At 44.5% G+C, this 25,905-nt stretch overlaps 1 protein-coding gene across 1 annotated transcript in view; it reads left to right on the forward strand.

Moving 5' to 3' along the window:
* Positions 1 to 25,905, forward strand: part of TBC1D9 (TBC1 domain family member 9) — a 74,485-nt gene that overhangs the window by 38,304 nt on the left and 10,276 nt on the right. Inside the window, exons 11-16 of the mRNA XM_029950987.1 lie at positions 1,202 to 1,319; positions 3,270 to 3,555; positions 3,876 to 4,005; positions 12,634 to 12,732; positions 17,177 to 17,245; positions 22,728 to 22,968. Of these exons, the coding sequence (XP_029806847.1) occupies positions 1,202 to 1,319; positions 3,270 to 3,555; positions 3,876 to 4,005; positions 12,634 to 12,732; positions 17,177 to 17,245; positions 22,728 to 22,968 (943 nt within the window). The remainder of the gene's footprint in view (positions 1 to 1,201; positions 1,320 to 3,269; positions 3,556 to 3,875; positions 4,006 to 12,633; positions 12,733 to 17,176; positions 17,246 to 22,727; positions 22,969 to 25,905) is intronic.

The raw sequence follows: 25,905 nt of genomic DNA on the forward strand, positions 1-25,905 counted from the left end.
GCTGAAGTAGGCTTAATTCCTCCCCAGGCATGCACGCACACATGTGCACACGTGCACAAACACACACACACACACACACACACACACACACACACACACACACTGTACAGGTCTTCCTGTATCATGTATATTTTACCTTTTTGATAGCACTTAATTTAAATATACTCCCAAACTGACTAATTAATCTTTACATCTTTATTCTGTCTCTCTGACATCAACATTTCCTGTGAAACTTGTCACCACCATGTCCCCTCTTCTTATCCACCAATACTTAGTCCAGAGCCTGTTACAAAGCAGACCCTCAAACTTACCTTGACTGAATGACTAAGGAACCAACCATGATCAGAACATGTACTAGATTTGGCAGGTTATTCTCAAGTGAAATTTTAATAGTGTTTTCACTTGGGAAAATATGAAGACTTACAAGAAAAAGTCTATTAGACCCAAATTCCTTTTTTGGTATGTACATTGGAGAAGTCTGATGAACGGTTACTAGTTTGTGGAAGATTAAAAGATGTACAGGAGTTAGTGGGCTTCTATAATTACAGGATTCATATTTATCTTTTGATCTTCCTCTTTTTAATTAAGAGGACTATTAAAGTAGTTGAGCCTTGAGTGGTTATGAGCTATGTGATACTATCTTTTAATAAAGTAGGTTGCTTTAGAGTCTCAATCATGTTACATATCACTACCATCCTTATCTGGATGGAAATAGTGGGTGAGGACTCCAAATCTGAAAGGTTTTATTATTCTCGGAGGAGAGCCTCAGGCCATGTGTACTTGGTTATAGAAACCATTATGGAACATTAAAAACAAACATTTACCTCATGGATTAAGTATTAAAAATGCTGAGATTTCAGCAGATTAAAAGCTTTGTCAAATAGCCTTTGGACAAAGTTTCTGCATAAGGGCTGGCCTGTGTGTAGGGGCTCAGTCCTTGGTGAATTTTAGGGTTCATGAAGACCCTTAGCAGTTACCAGATCAAGGACTAAAGGTTTGTAATTTTGAAAGGGTTCTGAATGATATAAACAAAACCAAACTTTAGAAGAATATGTGTGCCTAGCTAGCAGAGCCTTTAAATGTTTATTATCTGGCCTTTTGCTGAAAAGTCATTCCTTAATTTAGGTTAACAAAATTTCTTATGATATTGTGTATGCTGTATTTCAAATATCTTTGATGACACCCTTTTTCATGCCTTTAGGCCATGAATATTGTCACATCAGTGCTGCTGCTCTATGCCAAAGAGGAGGAGGCTTTCTGGTTGCTGGTGGCTCTGTGTGAACGCATGCTTCCTGATTACTACAACACCAGGGTTGTCGGTATGTGGGGGCTGTAGTTAACATTCTGACTAGATGTTTCTAGAGCCAAGATACTGGGTAGAATGCCATTTCCAGTCACTGTTAGCCAATAGAGTTTTAGACAACTCCAGTTTCCCAAAATGGGAGTGAGAGGGCTTGAATCAACATAAGATTCTTCTACACAAAGGAGCCCCGTGGAACATAAGAGAATATGCATATATGACTGCTACAGGAATTATATTTGAAAACATTTGATGTGGTGTCACTCCATGGCATGTGTGAACTGCACCAAACATGTCAACCATCAATCAACCCAAAAAGATTTGATAAAAAATGTTTTCATGAAACGGATGGAATCTGTAGAAAACAGAAATATGCAAAAAAAAAAAAAAAAGTGAGAGAGAGATAAAAATGTATCCAAAACTAAGTTCTACAGTTTTTTTTTTTTTTTGGAACTGATCTCATTGCAAAGCAAACAGTGACTGTAAGCATTTAAACGAATTATTGCTGTTACTCCTTATAATCCTCTCATGTGTTAGATATTCATTTTAGCAGGACAAGCGTTTTGTTGCTAGTGTAGTAAATTGTATGTTTTATGTGCTCTTCATTTCTAAATCTTTTCATACTGATTTGATTCATTGGGAAAATTCTCCAGAAATGTCAGTAAGTTGATCATGAGTATGTATAACTGGTATTTTTTAGATTTTTTTTATTTATTTATTTTAATGTTTATTCATTTTTGAAAGAGAGACACAGAATCTGAAGCAGGCTCCAGGCTCTGAGCCGTCAGCACAGAGCCCAGTGCAGAGTTCAAACCCACGAACCGTGAGATCATGACCTGAGCCAAAGTTGGATGCTCAACCGACTAAACCACCTCAGCGCCCCATAGATTTTATGTTTTTTTTAGTAATCTGTACACCCAGTTGGGATCGAATTTATAACTCCAAGATCAAAAGTCACATGCTTTACCAATAAGCTAGCCAGGTTCCCCTGGAATGCTTGAGTTTAAAAAGCACTCATTTAAGGGACGGGCCAGTGGCGCAATGGATAACGTGCTGTACTACGGATCAGAAAAAGCACTCATTTAAGAGGCGCCTGGGTGGCTCAGTCAGTTAGGCTGCTGACTCGATTTTGGCTCAGATCATGATCTCACAGTTCCTGGGATGGAGCCTTGTGTTGGGCTCGGTGCTGGCATTGAGGAGCCTGCCTGGGATTCTGTGTCTCTGCCTCTTTCTACCCCTCCCCAGAGCCCCAAGCGTCCTTGCGCTCTCTCAGTGTCTCAAAGTAAATGTACTTAAAAAAAAAAAACTCTCATTAAAATCAACAACTCATTTTTGGGGACTGCATATTCACAAAAGCAACTTGTTTTTTATTTTTTTAACTTTCTTTTAAGGTTTATTCATTTTTCAGAGACAGAGACAGAGTAGAGTTGGGGAGGGACAGAGAGAGAGGGAGAGAGAGAGAGAGAGAGAGGGAGGGAGACACTCCAAAGCTGACTCCAGGCTCTGAGCTGTCAGCACACAGCCCAACATGGGGCTCGAACTTACGGACTGTAAGATCATGACCTGAGCCGAAGTCTGACACTCAACCAACTGAGCCACCCAGGCGCCCCAGAGCAACTTCTTTTTAAATGAGTTTGGGGCTACTTAGTTATACTTTTCATGCCTCACTAAACAATTATATATCATGAAAATTTTCTAAACTGACTTTTCCAGCAATGCTTACAGTTGTGTTACCACCCTTTTGTGGTAGGGAAGCATGGCCCGGAAGATTCTGGAAAGAGAAAAAAACACCCAGAGCTAATCTGCTGACTGAGCTGTGTTGACACCTTGGTCTAGTACCTTAGTACCTGGTAACATGGAAGCAGCAGATTGTGAGCTGGATTATTTTAGCCAAGCCGTTTGACTGGGTTCCTTGGTAAGAAGGTGCGGTGGGTTCACCTGTGGCCTTTTGTGCCCACGTCTGCCACAGGCGCACTGGTGGACCAGGGTGTCTTCGAGGAACTGGCGCGAGACTACGTCCCGCAGCTCTACGACTGCATGCAGGACCTGGGCGTGATTTCTACCATCTCCCTGTCTTGGTTCCTCACGCTCTTTCTCAGCGTGATGCCCTTTGAGAGTGCAGTTGTGGTTGTGGACTGTTTCTTCTATGAAGGAATCAAGGTGATATTCCAGTTGGCCCTGGCCGTGCTGGATGCCAATGTGGACAAACTGTTGGGCTGCAAGGACGACGGGGAGGCCATGACCGTCTTGGGAAGGTAATGGACCAAGCCTCACTTCGCAAACCACCTCAGGTTCCTGCTCCGAACTTGCCCTCTGTCTTTCCCCTTGGTTTCGTGAGTCTTCCTTGGCTTGATGGTAATCATAATGCCCACTCCTATCTGTGGCTGAGGATTCATTTTCATGGGCTGCATCGTTAGAAGTTAGGAGGATTTTATTCTGTTCTTAAGAAGAAACTTCAGATGAAGTATACATTTTAAAGTATACTTTAAAGTGAAGAGTTTGCAGAAAACAAAAGATTATAACGGGAGAATTCCAAATTAGCCTCCGGTGACTTCTGACTCCTTTTTTTGTCTAGGTATTTAGATAGTGTGACCAATAAAGACAGCACGCTGCCTCCCATCCCCCACCTCCACTCCCTGCTCAGTGATGACGTGGAGCCCTACCCTGAGGTGGACATCTTCAGACTCATCAGAACTTCCTATGAGGTGGGTCTCGTTTCCTGCCTGAGTGGCACAGTGCTCCAAGAGTGCAGAGGGGGACACTGATATGTGGCACCCACTTTCATTGCTAACTGCAGGTACACCTGCTTCCTTTCCCCTTCTGAGAGCTAATTGGTAAAACAAGCAGCTGCCTTCCAGCTGATGGCTTTGACCTTCAGAGATAGGAACTGAATGGGGCCATGACACCTGCTGGCTCTAACGCCATAGGGCAGATGGCATGACAAGCTCTCGCCCCCTGCTTCTTTGCCATGGCCACCCGGAAGCCTGATCAGAGCAGTCCCTCAGATTCAACTCGGGGTGTACTGAGGAGGGGCTTGGAGAGCAGGCATGCACACATCGATGCACTCTCTGTTCTCACACCAAGTACTCAGGTCGTCTCTAAAGAACACAAGCCAATTCTCTTCGGTCCAAGACACATGGAATAGCCTGTACCATCCTAGAGAAGAACCAGAGTCCCGGTGTTTCTCTCAAATTGCTCGGCCTGGCTGGGGAGGACGCCTTCTGGTTTGTGAGGACCCTGGATCTGGCCCCGAATCTCAGAATAGAACTCATGAGCCTCTCAAGATGACGGAACCAGTATTATGTGCTTAGTAGTGTTTGGTGGTTTGTGGAGCCCCAAAGACTCAGTGCCCATAATGGTTTCTTCATTTCCTGATCCTTGGCTGTGGAAACATTTATAGAAATAATCATTAAGAAAGAGCACGAATATTCTGCTCAGCACAGGACTCACATATATCTTGGGAGTGTTTGACTGTGATTGTCAGCACTGCAGCTAGTAACAGCTTGGATTAAGGGACAAATAGCGAGGGACAAGCTGCGGTCAGAAAGCCCTTCTTAAAGAGAAAAAAAATGTGGTGTTTTAAAACATAATTGGTATAGATCCAGAAACCTTTTCAGAAATGTATATCTTTTCATTCATAAAGGGGACAAGACTGGTAGTTTATTATTTTTAAATGTAGAAGCTATGGAAAAAATAAACTATATTCTATCAATTATATTTACTATATTTCCCTAAAGCAGATTTTCATATTTGTAACATGCACTTAAAAAAAATAAGTCTCTACTATAACGTGCTTTGTAACGTCCCGTTTTTTACTTAAAATATACCATGAGCACTCTCTAATATATTAAATATTGCTTAAAGCCATAATTTTAAATTCTTAATATTTTGTTTAATGAGGCACCAAAATTTATTTAGCTGATCACTTTTGTTGTACATTTACTTTGGTTGCTTCTAAATTTTCAATATTTTATGGCAAACTTGTATGCTATTATTGTATATTATTGTATATGTTATATATATATATTATATGATATATCCTATATTGTACGATAAACTTGTATGCAAATACCACATCTCTGATTATTTTCATAGAATCCATTCTAAAGAATAGATCTATAGCAGTAGATCGAAAAGTACAAATTATTTCCAAGCGCCTAGCACACACTGTCCAATTTCCATAAAGATTGACCTAATTTATATTTCCATTAGTAGAGATTAAGGATGACTATTTCACCTCCGTCTCTCCAAATGCAATTAAAAAAACTCACTGCCTCAGGACTTTTGGATAATACTCTGTTGGAAATTTGGAAGATTATTTTTCTAGAAAAAGAACCCATGTAATTAAAGGCAACAGTTTTTATAGCTGGGAGTTATTTTCCTAAAGACACCCCCCTGAAACCTTTCTTGTTGGACCAAAGTAATAAAGCTTAGTATGTGGAAACTCAGCTTTGTTCTTGACAGCAGATAAGCTAACATCACGCTGAGGTCAGCACTTGACCCATTTTTAATGGGAAAGAAAAGAGCATGGAGACAAGACCAAGGGCTGGTTTCCGTTTACATCCTGTCTGGCTGATTGCTAATGGTGGCCCCCTGGCCGCCAGACATCCTGTCGCAGGGGACAACGGCAGTTTCCTTCCCCTGCCTGGACAGACACCCCTTTATTTATGCCAATGCCTGAATTACCTGGTCTTTCAATGCATAATGACTGTTTTTTTGTTTTCTCTAGTTCATGTCACCGCGCTGCTTATAAGTCTGCAGTGGCTCCCCAGTGCCTTTACAAATCAGCTTAAAGGGACCACCACAGACTCTTGCCCATCTTTTTTTTTTTTTACCCTCCTGACCGTTAGATTGGTGGTTCTCAATCTTGCCCGTGCATTAAAACCACTTACAGTTTTTTTCCAAGTCAAGCTTTTAAAAATGTAAATTCCCAGGCTCCATTCCAGACCAGTTAAATCTGTATCTCTGGCATGAGGCCTAAGAAATAAGTGTTTTTTGAAAGTCGCCCAGAGTCCATTCAGTGCCTGGGGAGGGCCGCGCATCACTGCCCTAGATGCAGAATGGGGCCACAGTCTCAGAAGCTGGTTATAACCTGGTTGGAACTGAGGCAGGACACCAGTTTTCTAAGGCATGCAACACATTTCTCTCTGGGCTTCAGGATAATTAGCCAGGAAAATGGAAACATAGGAAAAATACTGAGAGTATATTCAGCTTTGAGGTCCCATCAAAGCCTAACCCAGGTTGCTGGATGTTGCCTTGATATTGAGGAGATTTCTCCTGGTGAGTGGAGATGATAACTTTATTCATAAATGCCTCCTGGAGAAATTCTTGTTCATTATAAATTCTCCCAAGACCCTCCCTGAAGGAACTGTATAGACAGTTTGAGAGACCGTATTCTTCTGTGTGGGCCCTGTGTGTGAGGCTCTGCAGTTCTGCAGAGTTACACAGAAATAAAAGACAAAGCCCCAGGTTTGATTCATAGACCAAGATGCCCCTCCTCAAAGGCACAGGGGTACACGAATAAAGGACCTTACAGCAGGCACATGACCATCAAAGAGTTTCTTCATGTTCCAGTGGGTTTAAGCTGAGAAAAGCTGTGGCTAGAGGCACCTGGGTGGCTCAGTGGGTTGGCCATCCGACGTTGGCTCAGGTCACGATCTCGAGGCTTCTGAGTTCGAGTCCCACATGGGGCTCACTGCTGCCACCCTGTCACAGAGCCTGCTTCCCATCCCCTGCCCCCCTCTCTCTGCCCCTCCCCTGCTTGTGTTCTCTCCAAAATAAATAAATATTTTAAAAGAAAGAAAGAAAGGAAAGGATGTGGCTAATAAAACACAGGGAAGAGTTTGTGTGGCACAGGCAGTTCCGTGTTGGGCTTTTTAATGATGACCACAAAGGCTACCGCTCGCTGAGAGCCTGCCCTGTCTGAGGCGGAGTGCCGAGTGCTTAATAGGCCCGCCAGGTAAAAGTTAACCCATTTTAAGGTAAACTTGATTGAGAGAGGTTGAGCTAGGTTTTCCAGGTCACACAGCCAGAAACTGACACTCTACATTAAAGCTAGAGCCAGTGGGGTTTGTCTGGATGGAATGGAGATGGAATTATAAATGTACATGTGGGCAGGAGGTCAGTTGGTCCCATAGAGGCTGGTGAGCGGGGAGTCTTAAAACCACTGATTGATTTCCAAGGCACTCAACGCCCCTTCGAAGCTGAGGGAAGTTTTTCTTCAAGTACTTTATTTCTGCTCCCCATGCAATAAATTGGACTGGGGAGAGCTGAAGGAATAGACTAGCAAGGAAGATGCTACAGTTGTGTCCGTGAGGGAAGACCCACGAGATACAAGAAACACCGTTTATTCGTTTATTGAAAAAAAATTCTTTATTTAAGGTGTTATAAGTGCCTGTCTTTTGCCAGGCATCATGCTCAGCCCTGGCGATACATTATCAACAACTGGTGTGAATTTTTTCTCTCTTGATCTTTAAGGTATAGATATTTTCAAGCACAGTAGAAATTCAAAGGATAACCTGATGCATTTCCATTAACTCATCACCCAGTCCCAACAATTATCAGCATTTTTCTGATCTTTTCATCTAAGTCACTTTTTTTTTTTCTGGAGTATTTTCAGGCAAACTCTAGACAGCATATTATTTCACTTGTAAACCCTTGATTATGTATCTAACAGGAAGGCAATTGGGACTTGACATTTTTGCTAATCTATAGCTTTAATTTCCAAGTTTAATTTTAATTTTTTATTTTTTAATATAATTTATTGTCAAGTTGGTTTCCATACAACACCCTGTGCTCATCCCAACAAGTGCCCTCCTCCATGCCCATCACCCACTTTCCCCTCTCCTCCACCCTCATCAACCCTTAGTCTTTAAGAGTCTCTTGTGGTTTGCCTCCCTCCCTCTCTTGGTTTTCCTCCATCCCCCGCTCCCAGGGTCTTCTGTTAAGTTTCTCCAGATCCACATATGAGTGAAAACATATCTGTCTTTCTCTGCCTGACTTATTTCACTTAGCATAACACCCTCCAGTTCCATCCACATTGCTACAAATGGCCAGATTTCAGTCTTTCTCATTGCCAGGTAGTATTCCATTGTGTATATAAACCGCATCTTCTTGATCCATTCGTCAGTTGATGGACAAGTTTAATTGTTAAAAGCTTGTTCATCCCGCCAAAAAGGAATGTAGACCTCTCAATGAGTGATCACCGGTTGTTAGTGGAACTGTAGTTATATATAAAGACAGTACATTTTGCCTGATCTTTAGACATGTGATATTTTCCTCCTTCTTTTGCCAACATTACTCTCAGTAATAACAGCTACCATATTACGACTCGAAGAGGCAGGAATAATTTTCCCTATTTTCCTGCTAAGGAAGCTGAGGGACATCAATTTTCATGAAATCTCTGTGGAATCTGAGATTTACATCCAGAGCTATGAAACTGTTCACTTCTATAATATCAAGCTTTCAAAAGCATGTCTCCTTTATAGAGGCCAAACTTTAGAGTAATTGTGTATTTTTATTTTTTAAGCATATTTATCTATTTTGAGAGAGAGAGAGCACAAGAGTGAGTGGGGGAGGGGCAGAGAGAGAATCCCAGGCAGGCTCCGCACTGTCAGCGCAGAGCCCCAGTGCCCAGCTGAGACTCACAAATTGGGAGATCATGACCTGAGCTTAAGTTGGATGCTTAGCCAGTGAGCCACCCAGGTGCCCCAATGATGTGTTTTTAAAGAAGATGCTCTAGAGCTGGATACAAGCTCACGGGACTGTGCCTGCAAGGCACCCCCAAGTGGGAGGAGGTGAAGGAGTGGGAAAAACGTGGCCTCGGGGCACTCGATGGTAAGGGCCCTCTCGGTGGTGAGCCAGCCAGCCTCTGCCACTAGAAATGAGGAACCATTGTTGCCAGCATTTTCATTTTTTAAGAGAACTTGGAGGTCTTGATTTTATTTGAATTGTCCTAATTTTTAAAACACTCTCTAGGCCAAACAATACATGCCATGGGCTTCCTAACCTAATGGCTGACTCTTTATAATTTCTGCAAATTTTAAAATAAATTCTAGGTAAATATATGATGATACAGGGCATTGTGCTTTGACTTTTCCATGCCCTGTGAGAATTAATGATCACAAGCCTGAGAATCAGGTTGTAATTTTATCCCCCGTTTTACAGATCATGGAACTCAGGGAGGTTAAGTAACTTGTCCAGGGTTTCCCGGTATGTTGGAGTGGAGATTCATTCGATCCCAAATCTGTTTATCTCTACTGCCACTCATCATTTCTTACGTTTTAACTAGCATGTTCAAGATACAGCTAATAATTAATCTACATGAGATGTTTTACATTGAAGCTGACTGAAATGTTTATTGTTTTTTGTTTTTTTTGTAAACATTTTCCTCATGTGACAATGGCTTTTCTAGCCCTTTCTGCTAGGAAAAAAACTTTAAATGAGTTTGTACCAGGGCTCCTGGGTGGCTTAGTCGGTTGGGCATCTGACTTCAGCTGAGGTCATGATCTCACATTCATGGGTTCGAGCCCCACATCGGGCTGTGCCTGCTTCGGATTCTGTGTCTCCACCTCTCCCTGCCCCTCCCCCTCTCATGCTCTGTCTCTTTCTGTATCAAAAATAAATAAAACATTAAAAAAAATTTTAAGAATAAAAATAAAAGAGTTTGTACCTTGAGGAACACAAATTTGGTTATAAAATACAGGCCTGCTTTCTGACACACAAGCACACAGGACAGACAGACGCGGCCTCCGCAGAGGGCGGGGCGGAATCTGGGGGAAGTATTGCTTTAAACTGTTTAAGAATCTCTCTCCCAGTCCTTGGTCTCAGCCTACCACAGCTTCCTGCTATTTTTTGTTAAGGTCACAGACTCACTCACATCCCATCAGTTTATCCTCTCTTCCCCAACCCCCTCTTCCAAGGCACCACCTTAGGCATTTGGAGATTTCTCACTGCAGAAAGGACCCTCAGGTGTGAATGGTGCTCAGACCTCGGGCTAACAGGAGTGAACCCCATTCTATATCCTGGGAAAACAAGTACCCCACAAAATAACATTTAAAAGGTACTTTTGAGCATAATTTCAATGCCATATGCTTACTGAAAAACAGAAGCTATAGAATTTTTGTATTGTAGAAATGATGCCTTCTTTTTGTCTCAATAAATTTCCTTGTGGTAGGCAGATTTATTCAGATCATCCCATGGACTTAAGACCTAAACAGTTTTATGTTGCCTTTTTTTTTTTTTTTTAAGCTTCAGCATTTGAATATTGCTAGTCCTTTCTGGAGAATTTAGAGAGGAGAAGCCCACTGAACTTGATGGAGCCTTGCCCTTGTGGTCTCTCTGTAAAATCTGTGTTTGTTCTCCATCATCCTGTCTCCACAGCAACACCAGGGAAAGCTTAGAAGGATGAAGGAAATCACAGGGAGCCTGCCCGGCATGGGGAAGGGAGCTCTTGTCTACTCGGGAATGATGGTGGGTGTGGGAGAGGCCAGGGAGCGCCAGCTGGGAACTTGAGAGGAACCGGTCCCCACATCATTCCTTTACCTGAGCTGCTCTCCTTGTCTAAGTCTGTGTGGTGAGGACGGAATGCAGGAGAGGTGAAGTGGTATGAAATCAAGGGCCGAAAGTTGTTAGCTGGCAACCCTGGGGTGGGGTGGGGTGGGGTGAGGTGGTGAGGGGCAAAGCAGCAAAAAAAGAAAGCTGTGCTTGCACTGAAAATGCCTCTCAGCTCCTAAAGGCATTAGAAATTAGATTGGAAAATCAGAATCAGGCCATAGAAACATTCAGATAAAAATGGAGTTGGAGAAGAGATGCAAATGAGATGGATAATTCTGTTTATTGTTTAAGGAAGGGAAGATTTTAGAAAATAAAATAATTTTAGGCTCCCTCACTTGCACCACTCAATTCTGTTTGTTAGAAAAAGTATTTTTACATTAGTGAATTAGTTCCTTTCATGGAACTGAAATGTGCCATGCCTGGCAAAAAGCATTACACCCAGGCTTTGCCCTGGCTTTGGGTAATGGGAAATCCTGGCTCCAGGATGTACTGAGCCGCCTTTCGTTTGCCCTGTATTTAGTATTTCGTTCTGTCGGAGCCCCTGCAAAAGGTAGGAGAGAAAAGGGGATGAGGAGAGACAGAGAGGGACTCAGTCATTCTCATTGCTCATTTTCTTTTAGACATTCTCCAGAAATAGGCAGGCAGGAGCTTGGAGTCCATGTTTGAGACTGTATTTCCATTGTGTTCCATCTGTGACCTCCTTCCCAGAGGCCTGGCCGAGGGAGGGTCCTGCTTAGTTGACGAACAGATGTTAATTAAATATAAATATACAGGGCTCCTTGAAGGTCGGGCTAGGAACTAACTCTTTAGCAGTCTGCAAAGATTATCAAGCCAGTGTTTAATATTAGATACTACTATCAGTACTTTGTATTAATGTATCTGTCTTGTTCTAACAGCAGTTCTACGAAGATAGCTTTGGTGTCTTATTTACAGAGAAATAAACTGAGGTTCAGAAGACTCAACCGAATTGCATAGAGTCACAATAGCTAATCAGGCAACAACCATGAATTTGAATATGATTTTGTCTGGCTCCAAAATCTATGTTCTGATCTTCCCAGAGACAGGAAAGAACTTCTTGTTGGGTAGAATGGTGGGGCAGTGGATTTCTGGAGCTGGTGTCTGGGCCTCAGACTTGCAGCTCAGTTCAGCCCTGTGGAACTCTGGGTCACTTACTCAACCTCTCTGAACCTTGGTTCTCCCATCTGTAAAATGGAAGTAAGAGTGCCAACTCCCAAGGTCATTATAAGGAGCCAATCACATAGCATATAATGGCCCTGCCAGTTGTAGGTTTGATACAATTTAGTTTCCTTCTGTCTTATGACTAATGTTTTTGGGTTCTTTTTGTTAATCAATGGCATATTATGGCCCAGTTTGAAATAAACCCAGTTCTCTTTAGCCTGTACTTTGCAATGACTATTTTACCAGTTCTATGGACTTGGCAAGTTAATGTTTCTGTTAAACTTCTGTTTCCTTGTGTCTGAAAGGGGGAGAAAAGCACTTCCTTTCTGGTATTATCATGAGAATTCAATGTATTCAGCAAATATATGTTGAGCATTTACTTACTCAGCACTGCCCTCCACTCCAGTGGACACAGTCTCTTCCCTCATAGTAAATGGGGAGACGGGAGGTGGGAAGGGACAGGTATATAAGTAAAAACCAAGCATAAGGTGAAATTATAAATTCAGTTTCTTCTGTGTATCAGGATTGTGTCTCCATAAATCTTGCAGACTGTGTGCTTTAACATATTTCTCAGAAATACCAATATTGCTCCTTTTCAGAAATTTGGAACCATCCGGGCAGATCTGATTGAGCAGATGAGATTCAAACAGAGACTGAAGGTGATCCAGACACTGGAGGATACTACGAAGCGGAATGTCGTAAGTGCTTTGAAAACAAATGGATGGCTTTCTTTCTTCATAAATTCCTGCTTCAAAGACGGTGCCGGAGTCCAGCTCCAGCAGGTCCAGGGCGCCCTGAAAGGATGGACAGTGTCGGCTTTCTTTCTGATCATCAGGCAGGCATCTCTGCTTTGTCGGTTTTTTGTGTCTTTATTTATTGATCAAGTGTTAACATGCCATTAAAAAAGTGGCATTTTTATTACAAATAATTCTGAGTGATAAGATGCTCTGAAAAGTGTACAGAAACAGGTTTTACAGAGGCATTTTTGCAGAATTTCTCTTAATTTTAGTGAGGTAGTTAATTTTTACAAATAACAAGATTAATAGCGTATTCCCAGTGAAAAGCAGATAACATACACATTTGTTTAAACTGGTAGTAAATCTTACAACTAAGAAGATAGTAGGATGTTCTCGGCGAGAAGCAGAAAGCAAACACATTTGTTTATATCAATAATGCTAAGATTCAGGCATAGACTAGGCTAGGAGTCATTCTGTCTGGCTCACAAAAGGAAGAAGGTATTTGCACTGGTTAGTAAGTAAACCTTGTTATTTAATGTTGAAGGTGTAAACACCACAGGGGCTGTAGATATGCTGGCGTTAGTATATGAGTTTAAGTTTTAACTATTCTTACCCAACCTCATAACGGATATTGGGGTAAGAGAAGGTATTTGTGGCACCAGTTAGCAACGGTATATGCAGTAACTTATGTCCGGCTCTTGTTTGTTTCTTATCTCTAAGTTAGGCTCTTTTTCTCCGGGCCAGAGTTAATAGTAACTTTTGTGTCTTTTTTTTTTTTACCCCCTTTATTAGGTCTTAGGTTTGTGAGGCCCATTAGAAGAACCTTTAGACAAACATCTGCAGTGCTTTGTCTAAATTCTTCTTTGTAGAGATGGGAACATGCTTCTCCCATGAGGTATCTGGGTGGGACACCATCACATGGTGAGGCCTAGTCAATAACAGAGTCCCATTTCCAATGTGAGCCAATAGTAGAAGGAGGTACCAGTTTCACTTCATGGCAGGAGCTGTGCAAACATTTTGCCATTTCCTAGCTGTGACTGTGCCATCCAGCAAGGCCAACAGGGCTCCCAGCAACTCAACTTTCCCTGACCAGGTGCAGTCATGCCTCAGGGACAGGGCCGGGGGACAGGCCACTCCTGACACTGATCAGCACAGCACTCCGAGGTTTAGTGCCCAAGCAGAAATGAACGTTACGAGAGGGTAGATTCTGGGAGCTGTCTGGGGGCAAGAGACCGTGCAAACTTGCTGTACCCTCACCAGGAATTTTCACTCTACCGGTGAGTTCAGATAGCTCCTAACAAGACGGAGATGATTTTGTAGCAGGTAATGACTCAGACTGAACACCAGAGGAAATGAAGTGACTCCTTTATCTATCTGTGTGGGGCCAGAGGAACAATCCTCCAAATTCTGGGCCCAAAACAGCAGGTGGGTGAGCAGCCTACCACACCCACCTGGACTCTTTTTGGCGCCTAGAGTGGTAGGCTTAGAAGCAGGAAGCCTAAAGGTCATGTTACTTTAAGGTGGTGGAGTTTTCTGAGGTGGCGGCGCTAGTCCCAATGGCTGCTGCAGTGGCCACAGCGCTCTATCCTTTCCCCCCTTTGATGCTATCAGGTGCCAACGCGGCTATTGCATCGCTATGTGTACTTCCATATTCCGGGTCCTTGGATTGCTTTATCCTCTGGTAGTGAAATTGTTGGAGTGGCAGTATCTTGGCTGTGGCCCTCCTCATTACCGTGTTTTCTAGTGTCTGGATGATGACTCGGATCACAAAGGGCCCGAGGCTGGCCCCTATGAGGATGATAAGGATGGGCCCAGCTAAAGGCAGAATCCATCGTGTCCATACCTGTGTGTTTGTTTCCCAGGTATGGGAATTCCTTTTTGCTGCATTGTATGCTTTCTCATAGCTCCTTTACCTTTTGTGTTCCTATGCCAGACTAGTTGACAAAGTAACAACATTCCTCTCTCCGGGAACATACAAGTCCCCCCTTTGTCTGTGGTTAAAAGATCTAGGGCTCACCGGTTCTGCAAAGCAACCTCTGCGAGCGAATTTATTTGCTTCCGGATAGTAGCTAGAGAGTCAGCCACCATGTTCATGTCTGCATTTAACCTTTCAGACAGTTTGTCCTAGGTGGAGGCTGACGGTCCTAGCCTCCTATCCCTGTGCCTACCCCACCGCACCACCAGGTCCTGCTATGACAGCTAATCCAGCTGCTCTTCGGGTTGGAGTAAGATTACTATTTCCCAGGTGGTTTTAAGGCTGATGCTGGGGGTGAGGAAGACCTCCAAGCGTCTTCCCGTCCAGTTGATAGGGCTCCCTTCCATGCAGGAGGCTTGTTGGAAGGCTGTGATGTTATATCCTTATAGGGAAACTCCTGCTTTTTGAGTCTCTTGATTACTTCCTTAACTGCTGTTTTCCTAGCTGCCTCGAATTCCTCCTGATTCATGGCGCTTAGTGGCCCGGTGAGGCTCCAGCATACCTACCTGCCAGGCTCACCGTGTCCTTTACATTTTTGGGCCTGGTAGCCCTTAGTCCCCTCCACTACCCTGGTCCAGTATACTCGGTTTCGCCAACTACATTGTGATTTCTGTGGTTTTACACAATCTTGCGGCATGTCAGTGCTATACACAAAGGCATTTCCTGGCATGTAGTAAGTTATAGCTCCCCCGATAGCATTATTTTCCCCCCCGGCGTACTACATTTGCATTCCGGGGTGAAGATGGAGGCTGCGCCAGTTATACAAAATATACTACATAGCCACAGACACAAACAAGTCCAAGGTATGCCACCCCTAGAGCCAAACACTCCCCTATGTTCCAGTCTTTTGGGGGCACTACCATCAGTCCCATTCTGAGGATGATGATGGGGAGTCCTGTGGCTGCGAGGTGCCATCCTGGGCAACGGTCCCTTCCTCTCAGTCACCATCAAGGGTCAGTCCTCTTTTTAGCTTCAGCAGGGGCAGTCGTGATGATGGTGGGGGCTGTAACTGGGACTGGTCCTCAGGATCCTCTTTGTCCCCAGGATCTGCTGCCTTTTTAACCCAGATAAGATGAACCCAGGGTGTTATTCCTGCAAGCTTGAGTGCAGTAGGGGTTGTTAGTACAGCTAAGTGGGGCCCAGTCTATGTAGGTTGGAAGGGCTCCTTCTTCTAATCCTTTACCCAGACATAGTTCCCTGGCTTATGAGGGTGTGCTGACCCCACCTTGGCATTGAGCCAGGGCCTAATCCTGCCCGATGTATCTGTTCTAGAGTTTTTCCTAACTTTTAGAGGTACCTGGTCTGCCCAGCCTCCCAATTACCCGGAGTTCACCCCTTGGGAGAGGCAGTCGTGTTGGGGGCCTCCAATACATCAGTTGAAAGGGGATATATCCTGTGGAGTTGGGTGCATTACGAACTCTGAATAGTAGTAGGGGGAGCAGGTCAGGCCAAGACAAGCCAGTTTCTTGGTGAAATTTTGCTAGTGTTTACTGATCAGGGTGGCCAGCTTGCCTGTCACTATTGTGTGTACCCTAATGATCCCTAGATTGAGGGTTCCCTTAGGGGGCCACCCTACCCCGAACGTTGGCCATTCGGCCACACAGAATGTCATCAATTGACCCGGTGTCATCAAGGGGTCTTGACCCTGAAACTGCTCGAAATTTTAGAGCATGTAATCTAATACTGTATAGATGGTCCGCCTCCCGTGGCTTCCTCGCCTGATTTGACGTGGACAGACTAGGGGAGGGGTATTCAGTTCGCCCGTCTGACCGCACCCCTCAAGGAGAATTAGGTGCCTCTTCTCTTTGTCTTTGGCACCCAACACGGATCGGACTCGCTCCCCAGTCTGATACTGCCTTGAGCCGTATGAGGTCGCAACAGAACCGCACTGGGGAGCCACAAAGTCATTCATTCACACTCACACAGACTCTCTCAACTGAGGTTAAACATCCCGCCCGATGGAATGTCCCTGCTGTGGCCAGAGGCCTTGAGAGGTGATCAGTCTCTCCTTCCACCCCTAGCATCAGCCTGATCTCAGGCTCCTGGTCCCCGGGGCACTCACCGGTGGCAAATGCCTGCTCGAGTGAGTTGGTTGTTCCCAGTCAGGAAACCAAAATGTAGCGGCGGCGGGGGAAGAGGAGCTGAAGTGACTCCTTTATTTACACCTGCGGTCCAAAGGAGCAACCCCCCCAATCCTGGACCCCAACAGTGGGCGCCATCCAGCTTTAGAGCAAGCAGGGCAGGCGGGGCTCTTTTTGGCACCTGGAGCAGAAGGCGGGATTACCTTAAGGTGGTCTGAGGCGGCGGGGCTTGTCCCAATGGCTGCTGAAATGGCAACAGTGCTCTAACAATTTAAAAGAAGAAAATCAGTAACTTTCTCAGTATAACATCTTTGAGATTGTAAGATGAATTGTGTGTACCTTCTTATAGGTCCGAACAATTGTGACAGAAACTTCCTTTACCATTGATGAGCTGGAAGAACTTTATGCTCTTTTCAAGGTGAGTGGTTTTTTTTAACGTTTATTTATTTTTGAGAGAGAGAGACAGAGAGACAGAGTGAGAGCAGGGGAGGGATAGAGAGGGAGACGCAAAATCCAAAACAAGCTCTAGGCTCTGAGCTGTCAGCACAGAGCTTGGGGTTGTTGTGCCCAAGTTTGTAAAATCGCCCCAAAACGCCCCAAAACAAGCACCAGAGACTGCTAGGGAGACCGAGTCACGCCTGCAAAAGCAAAGGGCCTTTATTACAAGCTTAAGCTCGGGCTCACAGTCTCCATCCCACACGCCGGCCACCTGGAGAGAGCCCCAACAAAGGCAGGGCAGGGCCTTTTATGCCTTTGGGAGGGGGCGTTACAGGAAATGACAGGTGTACAGTGATCCAATCCCTACCCCCTCATCAATACTGGCAGTTGTGGGAGCCAATCACACGATCCGGAGCACTGACCAATCAGAGTGGGCCCAGGACGCCCCACTTGGGGCATGACTAGGCCCACCTCTAGCAAGGTCAGAGGTAATAGCCGGCCTCCCCCGATTGGGCGCTGCAGGAGTTGTCCCTCCTTAATGAGCGCCCTTTCAGGAGAAGCTGGCCCCTTCCCCTTTAAGTATAGGGGAAGGCTGGAACGGACCTGCGGCTGGCGGGGGAACGCCCCCCACCACTGTGGCCCGGTGCATCTCCAACACGGAGGTGCACCGCTACCGGCTCCGGGAAGGCTGGGACCACCGGTGGTGAGGGCCGGATCGGACCTGCATCCTTACAGGGTGGGACTCGAACCATGTACCATGAGATCATGACCTGGGCCGAAGTTGAACGTTTAACCGACTGAGCCCCTCAAGGTGAATTTTAAAGTAAATTCATGTACGTCCAGGGGAATAAAAGAGTTCACTGTAATAATTCAATTAGTTCTAGATTTTTTAAGGTTTATTTATTTTCAGAGAGAGAGCACAAGCAGGGGACGGGCAGAAAGACAGGACAGAGAATCTGAAATAGGCTCTGCGCTGACAGCAGAGAGCCTGACATGAGACTCAGATCGACAAACCAGGAGATTATGACCTGAGCCACATTTGGATGCTTAACCGACTGATCTACCCAGGTGCCCCATTTCTGTTAACGTACAGCATGAGTGTCCACGTGCGTAAATATGAAGATGAAGCTGAGAGTATAGAAATGGAGTGCTTCGGGGCACCTGGGTGGCTCAGTCCGTTGAGCATCCAACTTCAGCTCAGGTCAGGTCATGGTTCGAGCCCCACAGCCAGGCTCGCTGCTGTCAGTGCAGAGCCCGCTTTGGAGCCTGGGTCACCCTGTCTCTGGGCCTCTCCTGCGCATGCATGCTATCTTCTCTCTCTCTCAAAAATAAACATTTTTAAAAACTGGACTGCTTCATATGAAAAATAAGCGTATTCTCTTAACTCATTTAAGCTGATGTTTTAGCTCTATCCTATCCCATATATATTTTAGCTATTTCCTTAGACCCAACAAAATAAGGTGTTACTTTATAATACTCATTGGAATGACGGCAGTTTAGTTTAAAGTCTCCCTGAAATCATTGTACCTTATAATTTTTTATGTGAAGCTATATTAAAGCACCCTTAGAGCTTTCCTGTTTTAAGCTATGTTAAAACACACTGAAAAAGAGATATGCAGCCAGAGTAAGAATAAAGCTGTTCCTATGTCTAAGAAAAAGCCTAATTGGTTCAAGTTCTGTGATTTTCATTCTTTTATGCTGATATCAACTTTATCCTGATCTCTAATCGGGTAGCTTCCTGTATGTTCCCCTGTTACTGCCAGAACTAACCATGACTATTTGGAGAACTGCAAACATAATATAGCAGGAAGCATTAAGGGACAAAGGTCTGGGTTGAACACTAATAGATCTTAGAATCAGAGGATGTGATAGCTGGGAATGTTTTCGCTGATATCCCCGCTTGCTTGTTAGCTGCTGAAGGGCACTGCCATTATTTACTTTTGTTTTACTGGTGCCTACTATAGTGTCTCTCCCTGGCAGGTGCTCTGAGCATGTGTATTGAATACATGGGTAAATCAGTGATCAGTGGTCCCTCTAGTATCCTCCCTGCATGTTTCTGATGGTGTGCGCAGAGAGTGAGGTTCCATAGCTGGTTGATGATGACCTTCGTGTGTGCCAGCAGCATGACCAGCAGAGTGGACACCGCCCCCCACCAGGCTCCATTCGGCACTTGATGGAGAAGTCTCTATAGTATGCCCCCCGTTCATATTTTATTCATACACCGTAACTAACTGCTCAGTGTACATTGGTTATTCATAAGAAAAGGGCCCCTCTCGGTTTCATAAAGGAAAAATACAAAGATCCAACTTGGATCAAAATAAAGTACAATGATCCAATTAATTTTGGATTTTGAAGAGATGCTGAGGACCAGAAGAAATCCACTTTATGGGGGGGGATGGGCAGAGCCAGGATTTAAGGTAACTGAACAGAAGTGGGAGTAGCAGCCAGAGGCAAGACCAAGAACAGATAACAGGAAGAGCATTGACATTAGAAAGAAGAGGCTGCTTTGGGGGGACACCAGGGAAAGGAGGACCAGAGCTGGTTGAGCAGAAGTCTGGGACCCAGAGATGGCTGAAGCCTGGGCGCTCTCTGATCTGCACACCCTTAGGTACCAAGTGTGTCATTTGCACCCTGTGGACATGCAAACTCTTCTTATACTCCAAAACCCTGCCCTAAGGCTATGTTGACAAATAGGAGTTCCCCCAATCTACAGAGCACCCCAAGAAAGAACCTGAGACTCAGTGGCAGGGGTCAGAGGGAGCCTCAGGAGATGCCGTGGAGCCCAAGATAAAAACTTCATTATGGACTCTCTTTTCTTGAGTCTTCTGAACACTTTAGTTGGCTTTAAATTCTTTGAACAAACATTGAGGCGTTACTATGTGTCAGACACTTTGCCAGACTTTTTAGCCCTTGAAAATGCCAGTTTCCGGGGGAGGGGGATCTCCTGCATGTAGAAAGGACAGATGCAGTCCCTTCTGGAGGAGCTAATAAACTTGGCAAACTACTGAATCCTACATGTGAAACTAATGTAACATTGTATGTCAACTATACTCAAAACAAAACAAAAACTTGGAGGAAAAGGTGGAAAGGCTGCCACCTTGAGGTGCATTTGCTGGAAAATGTAGTTCAAGGCCCCTTTGCCCTAGTTTCTCTTGAACTCCCCGAATTATTCCTTGGGTCCTTTTTGGAGGTCTGGGTCCCTAGTCCCCACGTGATGAAGTATGGGGCTTGGCAAGGAACTGGCTGGTCTTTTCCTGAAGTTTGTGAGCACTGTCAGAGAGCCACATTCCAGCCTGGTTAGGGAGTAATTTGCAAGCTTCTGTTAGGAGGAAATGCCCTAGGCAAGCTTTACGCACTGCGGTAGCTCAGGTTAGGAGGACCCCTCCCAGGGGTGTTTGACCGAGGCCTTCCCACCCACCAAGGTCAGGGCGGAGAGGTCAGGGCAGAGGGCTCCACTGGATCCTTGCAGAGTCTCTGACTTCAGCCTCCCCTACCTCCCTCTGACATCCCCCACTCTGACCTCAAGCACTAGATCCTGGAATGCAGTCCCAAATCTTCGGTGAGCTCTGACCGGCTTGCTTTATTCTCCCCAGGCAGCTTTGCAAAAACCTGCCTTTGGGTCTGCACTCCACCTCTCCTTCCCCCCCCCCCTGCCCGTCTTGCCTACCCCTGCTCCCCTGTCTTCTAGTTTATTGGCTGTGGTTTCCAGTAAACAATTGTGATAAAGAATTTAGGGCTCTGTACCTTTCTAAGTAAGAGCAAAACTGAGCTACTACACCCACTACTGACTCCCCCCTTACACAACTCCTAGGCAAGGGGGAAAGGTCGGTTTCGAAAGTGCTTTTTTCTACTGCAATATTTATACATTACTGTAGTGAGATACTCAGACAGTACATTGGGGAATAAAGTAAAAATAAAGTCCTCCTTTTCATGCCCTTCCCATCTCCCCCATCCATCCAGAGCTAACTGTAAATGTCTGGGGGAGGGGTGTCCTTCTGGGCCTTTCTATTACAAGTTTTATCTTTGTGGTCTTCCTAGAATGGGTGCACATATCTACCAGAATCAATATGACTTCATGAATAAGAGGCTGCCTTGTTTCCAAGGACAGAAACAGGAAGCTTTTTGTTGTTTCCACATCTCTGCTCTTCTCACCATAGTGGTTCCTACTCATAATTTTCCTAGCGCTATTTTCAGATGCATGAAATAAGAAGACCACACATTTGTAGCTTGAATACTGTGACTATGATATTTATATAATTACAGTGACCAAGAGGCAAGGGGTCTTTGGGACACTAGACTAAGAATTCAGAAACCCCAAATGTCATGATGCTGTAATGCCCAAAACGCAATATCCTCAATGACCAGAGACCACCAGGGAGGCTGAGGCACACATGCAAAGGCAAAGGGCTTTATTACGGGCTCGGGCTCACAGACTTCACCAACTCAGTGGATCCGTGCTGAGAACCCCAAACAAGGGCTGAGCAGGGTTTTTAACGGGGTTTGGGAAGGGGGAGTTACAGGAAATTGTGACATAGGTACAGTGATCCAATCATTACCATATAACAGTATTGGCAGCAACTTTAACCATACATTTTGTTTAGAGTGTTCGTTACTTTTGGCGGGACCCAATCACAACATTTAGAGTATCTTTGAAATTAACCAATTACAGAGCGAGTTCAGGGTCTTATTCGGTGACTATCAGGTTAACTTTAACATGAGGTAACAAGGTCCTATCTAAAGTTTCTATCTGTAGGCCTCACCTTTAGGAATGTGGGGAGAGGTAGCTGGCCTTTCCTGATTAGATACCACAAGGTGGTCTCTCCTGCCTCGGGTAATGTGTAACAGCCTAATAGGAGGAACTGAACCTTAGGCCTTCTAGTTCAAAGAGGAAACCTTAGCCTGTCATGGAGTCTGTTAGGTTCAGACCTATGTTTCCTACAATGCTTCTGCTCTAAGTGGTTGATGTACCTTGTGAGAGCCGCTCAGCCTCTGGGCTTTCTCCGCCTCACCTAGAAAACAAGGTGGTCAGATGGCCTAAATTATAAATTACAGATTCTCTTCAGGTTAACATTCTGTTTAATTTTTTTAAATAGATAATTTTGTTTCTGGGCCTTTTTTTTTTTTTTTTTAATGCGTGTGTCTGTGTAAAGAGGAAACACACAGGGGTAGAGGTGGGGAATGTGGGGGGTCCCTTTCTTCACCTACCTCCAGTAACTGAACCGGACCTTTCATGCCGGATATAACCTGCAGAGGTGGTTGGCATGGAGTTGGTGGGGTGGTTCGGTGGAGACGGGGTGGAACAAGGAGAAGACTGGAAGCCCTAAAACCAGAGCACCTGCCCCAGGAGACTCACAGGGGTCCACCAAAAAGGGTTTTTGCAAATGTGAGGCGGGGCTTTTTCTTCCCGGTTTCTGCTGTGAGATCATATCCCCAGTAATCCTCTTCTGTCTTTAATTTTTCAGGCAGAGCATCTAACCAGCTGCTACTGGGGGGGGAGCAGCAACGCTCTGGACCGCCACGACCCCAGCCTGCCTTACCTGGAACAGTATCGCATTGACTTTGAGCAGTTCAAGGGGATGTTTGCCCTTCTCTTTCCCTGGGCCTGTGGAACTCACTCGGAAGTGCTGGCCTCTCGCCTATTCCAGTTACTGGATGAAAATGGAGATTCTCTGATTAACTTCCGAGAGTTTGTCGCTGGGCTAAGTAAGCATGGAGGAGTTGTTGCATGAATTTGGAAGGGATGACGGTGGTGGTCTTCAGTGCTGCCCTCAGGGCCACAGTCCCATACTGTCTCCAAAGACTGGGTTTAGAGAGCAGAAGGGCTCATCTTAAGGTTTGCAAACTGATGGTAAAATGAATTTTAATTAATGGACATACTATGTGATTCAAGCATTGCCTTTGACATTAGTTAGTCCTCAGCACTAGTTAAAATACATTCTCAGATACTTTGTAAGACACTAAAACGCCACCTTACACGCTGGAACCACAGACCATGATAACTTTATGAGAAAAAGAATATTTCAGTGGATTGTTTTTCTTTGACACAAAGTATATTTATATTATGTATTGCAAAATGTTATAAAAACATTTTGTGATATTTTTAATAAAGGGCTGAAGAAACCGCCACACTTCTGCGGTCTGAATGGAGGTCTTTTCTCTCCATCCAGCCCTGAGGAAGGACCGGCGGCCTGAGAAAGCACACCCACAACTCACAGGCTGCAGTGGTTTCTGCCCCTCAGCCTCACTGTCTGACGTTACTCTGCGTTAGCAGGACTTCCCTGTGTCCTTTAGGACTCTTGTTCCCTTCATGATCGAACAGAAAGGCTACAGGGTGCTAGCTTGGCCTACCAGACATGGAGGTTGTGGATGTAGGAGGCATTATGCCAGTGTGTTGGAATGAAAGAAGAAAAAAGAAAGTTTATTCTAAGTGTGCCCCACTGTGACTTTGGGCCAGGTACTTTGTTTTTTTTTATTTATTTTAAAATGTTTATTTATTTATTTTGAGAGAGAGAGAGAGCGAGCGAGCGAGCAGGGTAAGGGCAAAGAGAGAGGGAGAATCCTAAGCAGACTCTGTGCTGAAAGCAGGTAGGTAGAGCCTGATGCAGGGCTCAGTCTTACAAACCATGAGATCATGACCTGAGCCAAAATCAAGAGTTGGAGGCTTCACTGACTGAGCCATCCGGGCATCCCCAAGTCATATACTTTAAAACAACATGCCCTAGGAAAGATGAAGGGGCCAGGCACAGAGCCAATGATGATTCCAAAAAGTGCTCTAAATCTTTAAGAATAATGACTAGAAGGCTGGGAAGGCAGGGGAAGCTGATGGTTTTTAAAAAGGCAAAGGGGAGGGGCACCTGGGTGGCTCAGTTAGTTAAGTGTCCGGGTTTTCAGCTCTGGTCAGGATCTCACAATCCACGAGTTCCAGCATCAGGCTCTGTGCTACTAGCTCAGGATTCTCTCCCCCTGTCTCTGCCCCTCCCCTGCTCACACACTCTCTCTCTCAAAATAAATAAATAAAACAAAAACATTTTTAAAAAGGCATTTAAAAAAGTAAAAAGACAAAGGGGTGTAGATGAAGTGTGCTTAGGAAGAAAAAGTATTTGTATAAAGCACTCACATATATGCTTCAAAGGGGAGGGGGACATGGAAGAACTAGCCTTTTTTTTAGTACAGCCACTGTTCAGATGCTTTAGAATGTGTATGTTATCATAAATCCAAACAGTAGCCTCTTGAGGGGATAGTAATGACAGCTGACATTTACGCAGCATTTACTCTGCGGCAGGCACCGCACTAATGTTCACATGCATTCAGTTTGCCAGCGACACACAACTACAGAGTTGGAGTTTCAACCCAGGCACTCGGGAGGCACAGTCTGTGCTCTTTCTATTATGCTTTATTACCCACCTGCTACTCTTATTAGCCCCATTGTCGGTTGAAGACATGAAAGCTCAGAAAAGTTAAATAACTTGCTGGGATATTAGTTTCTAGCGAGTTAATACTTACCTGTCACTGGACTGCAGTGCCCAGTTAGTACATGCTGGGCCCAGGACTCAGGCAAGGGCTGTCTCGCCGATTCATCCTTTTCTTGCTACTCCGTGTTGAGGACAGCAAGCAGGATATTTTTTAGGGAAGGAGGAGATCTCGGTTTTTAATTACACAAGTAACAGAGGTACATTCAGCTTCTTTAAACAGTGAAACAATCCAGGCAAGGCCAAAGGCCTTTAACCCTCTCCTAATCTTTTCTGCCCCAAAGTAACTACTTATTACCAGAAAGGTGGCCAACAAAAGGGGATTTTTAACAATTATCTTCGGACAAGAATAAGGAGGAGGAAAAAGAAACCAGTTCGCATGTAGAAAAGCGATAGAATTTAATAGAAATACTTAATTGGCTTAAGTTCAGGTGACTCAAGTAAGGAAAACAAAGAGTATTTAGACTTTCTCAAAATGCACTTAAGTTCTTGAGTGAAGTATGCCTTTTCAGACACTGGGAGTCATGAAAGTTGTCACTCGAGTGGGACAATTATTATGGAGATAGACAAGTAGACCAGAAAAGAGAAATTCTGTTCAGGTTTTAAAAACTAAAAAACGAATTCTGGAAAAGGTGAGTCAGTAATTTTAATGTCAATCCCAGGAAGTTCCCTCTAGAAATTCGTGAACAGATGGTCTGTATGGAATTAGAAATGAGGGATTACTGTCCGAAGCCACAGATGAAGTGCACCTCCTTTTCCAGTCATGTTGCTGAAAGGCAGGCTTTAAATATGCCATACACGTCATAATGTGGCTGGTCCGTCATTTGTCAGATGACTCGTTATAAATGGAAGAGGTGGGAGTGTATAGAAGTTGGTGATTTAGGTAACTGGCCAAACACTGCCCCCAAAAATGTGATGGTTAATAAATCTGTTTCAACTGAGAGTTCTCAAGTACTTTGGGCTTGGTATTTGAACTCTGATTTTTCCTTCATTTGCAAATGAGTTACTGTCGGGGATAAAATGACTTTGAATAGAGTTTCTGGAATGGTGCCTGACTTAAAAAGGGTTTAATGACAGACATTTATTAATTATTTGCTTTGTGTTAAATCTCATGCTAACTACTTCCCATGCGTGTTTCATTCTCTTCTCACGATAATTTTATGAGATAGAA

Source organism: Suricata suricatta, chromosome 1 (assembly GCF_006229205.1).
Source record: "Suricata suricatta isolate VVHF042 chromosome 1, meerkat_22Aug2017_6uvM2_HiC, whole genome shotgun sequence".
Lineage (NCBI taxonomy): Eukaryota > Metazoa > Chordata > Mammalia > Carnivora > Herpestidae > Suricata > Suricata suricatta.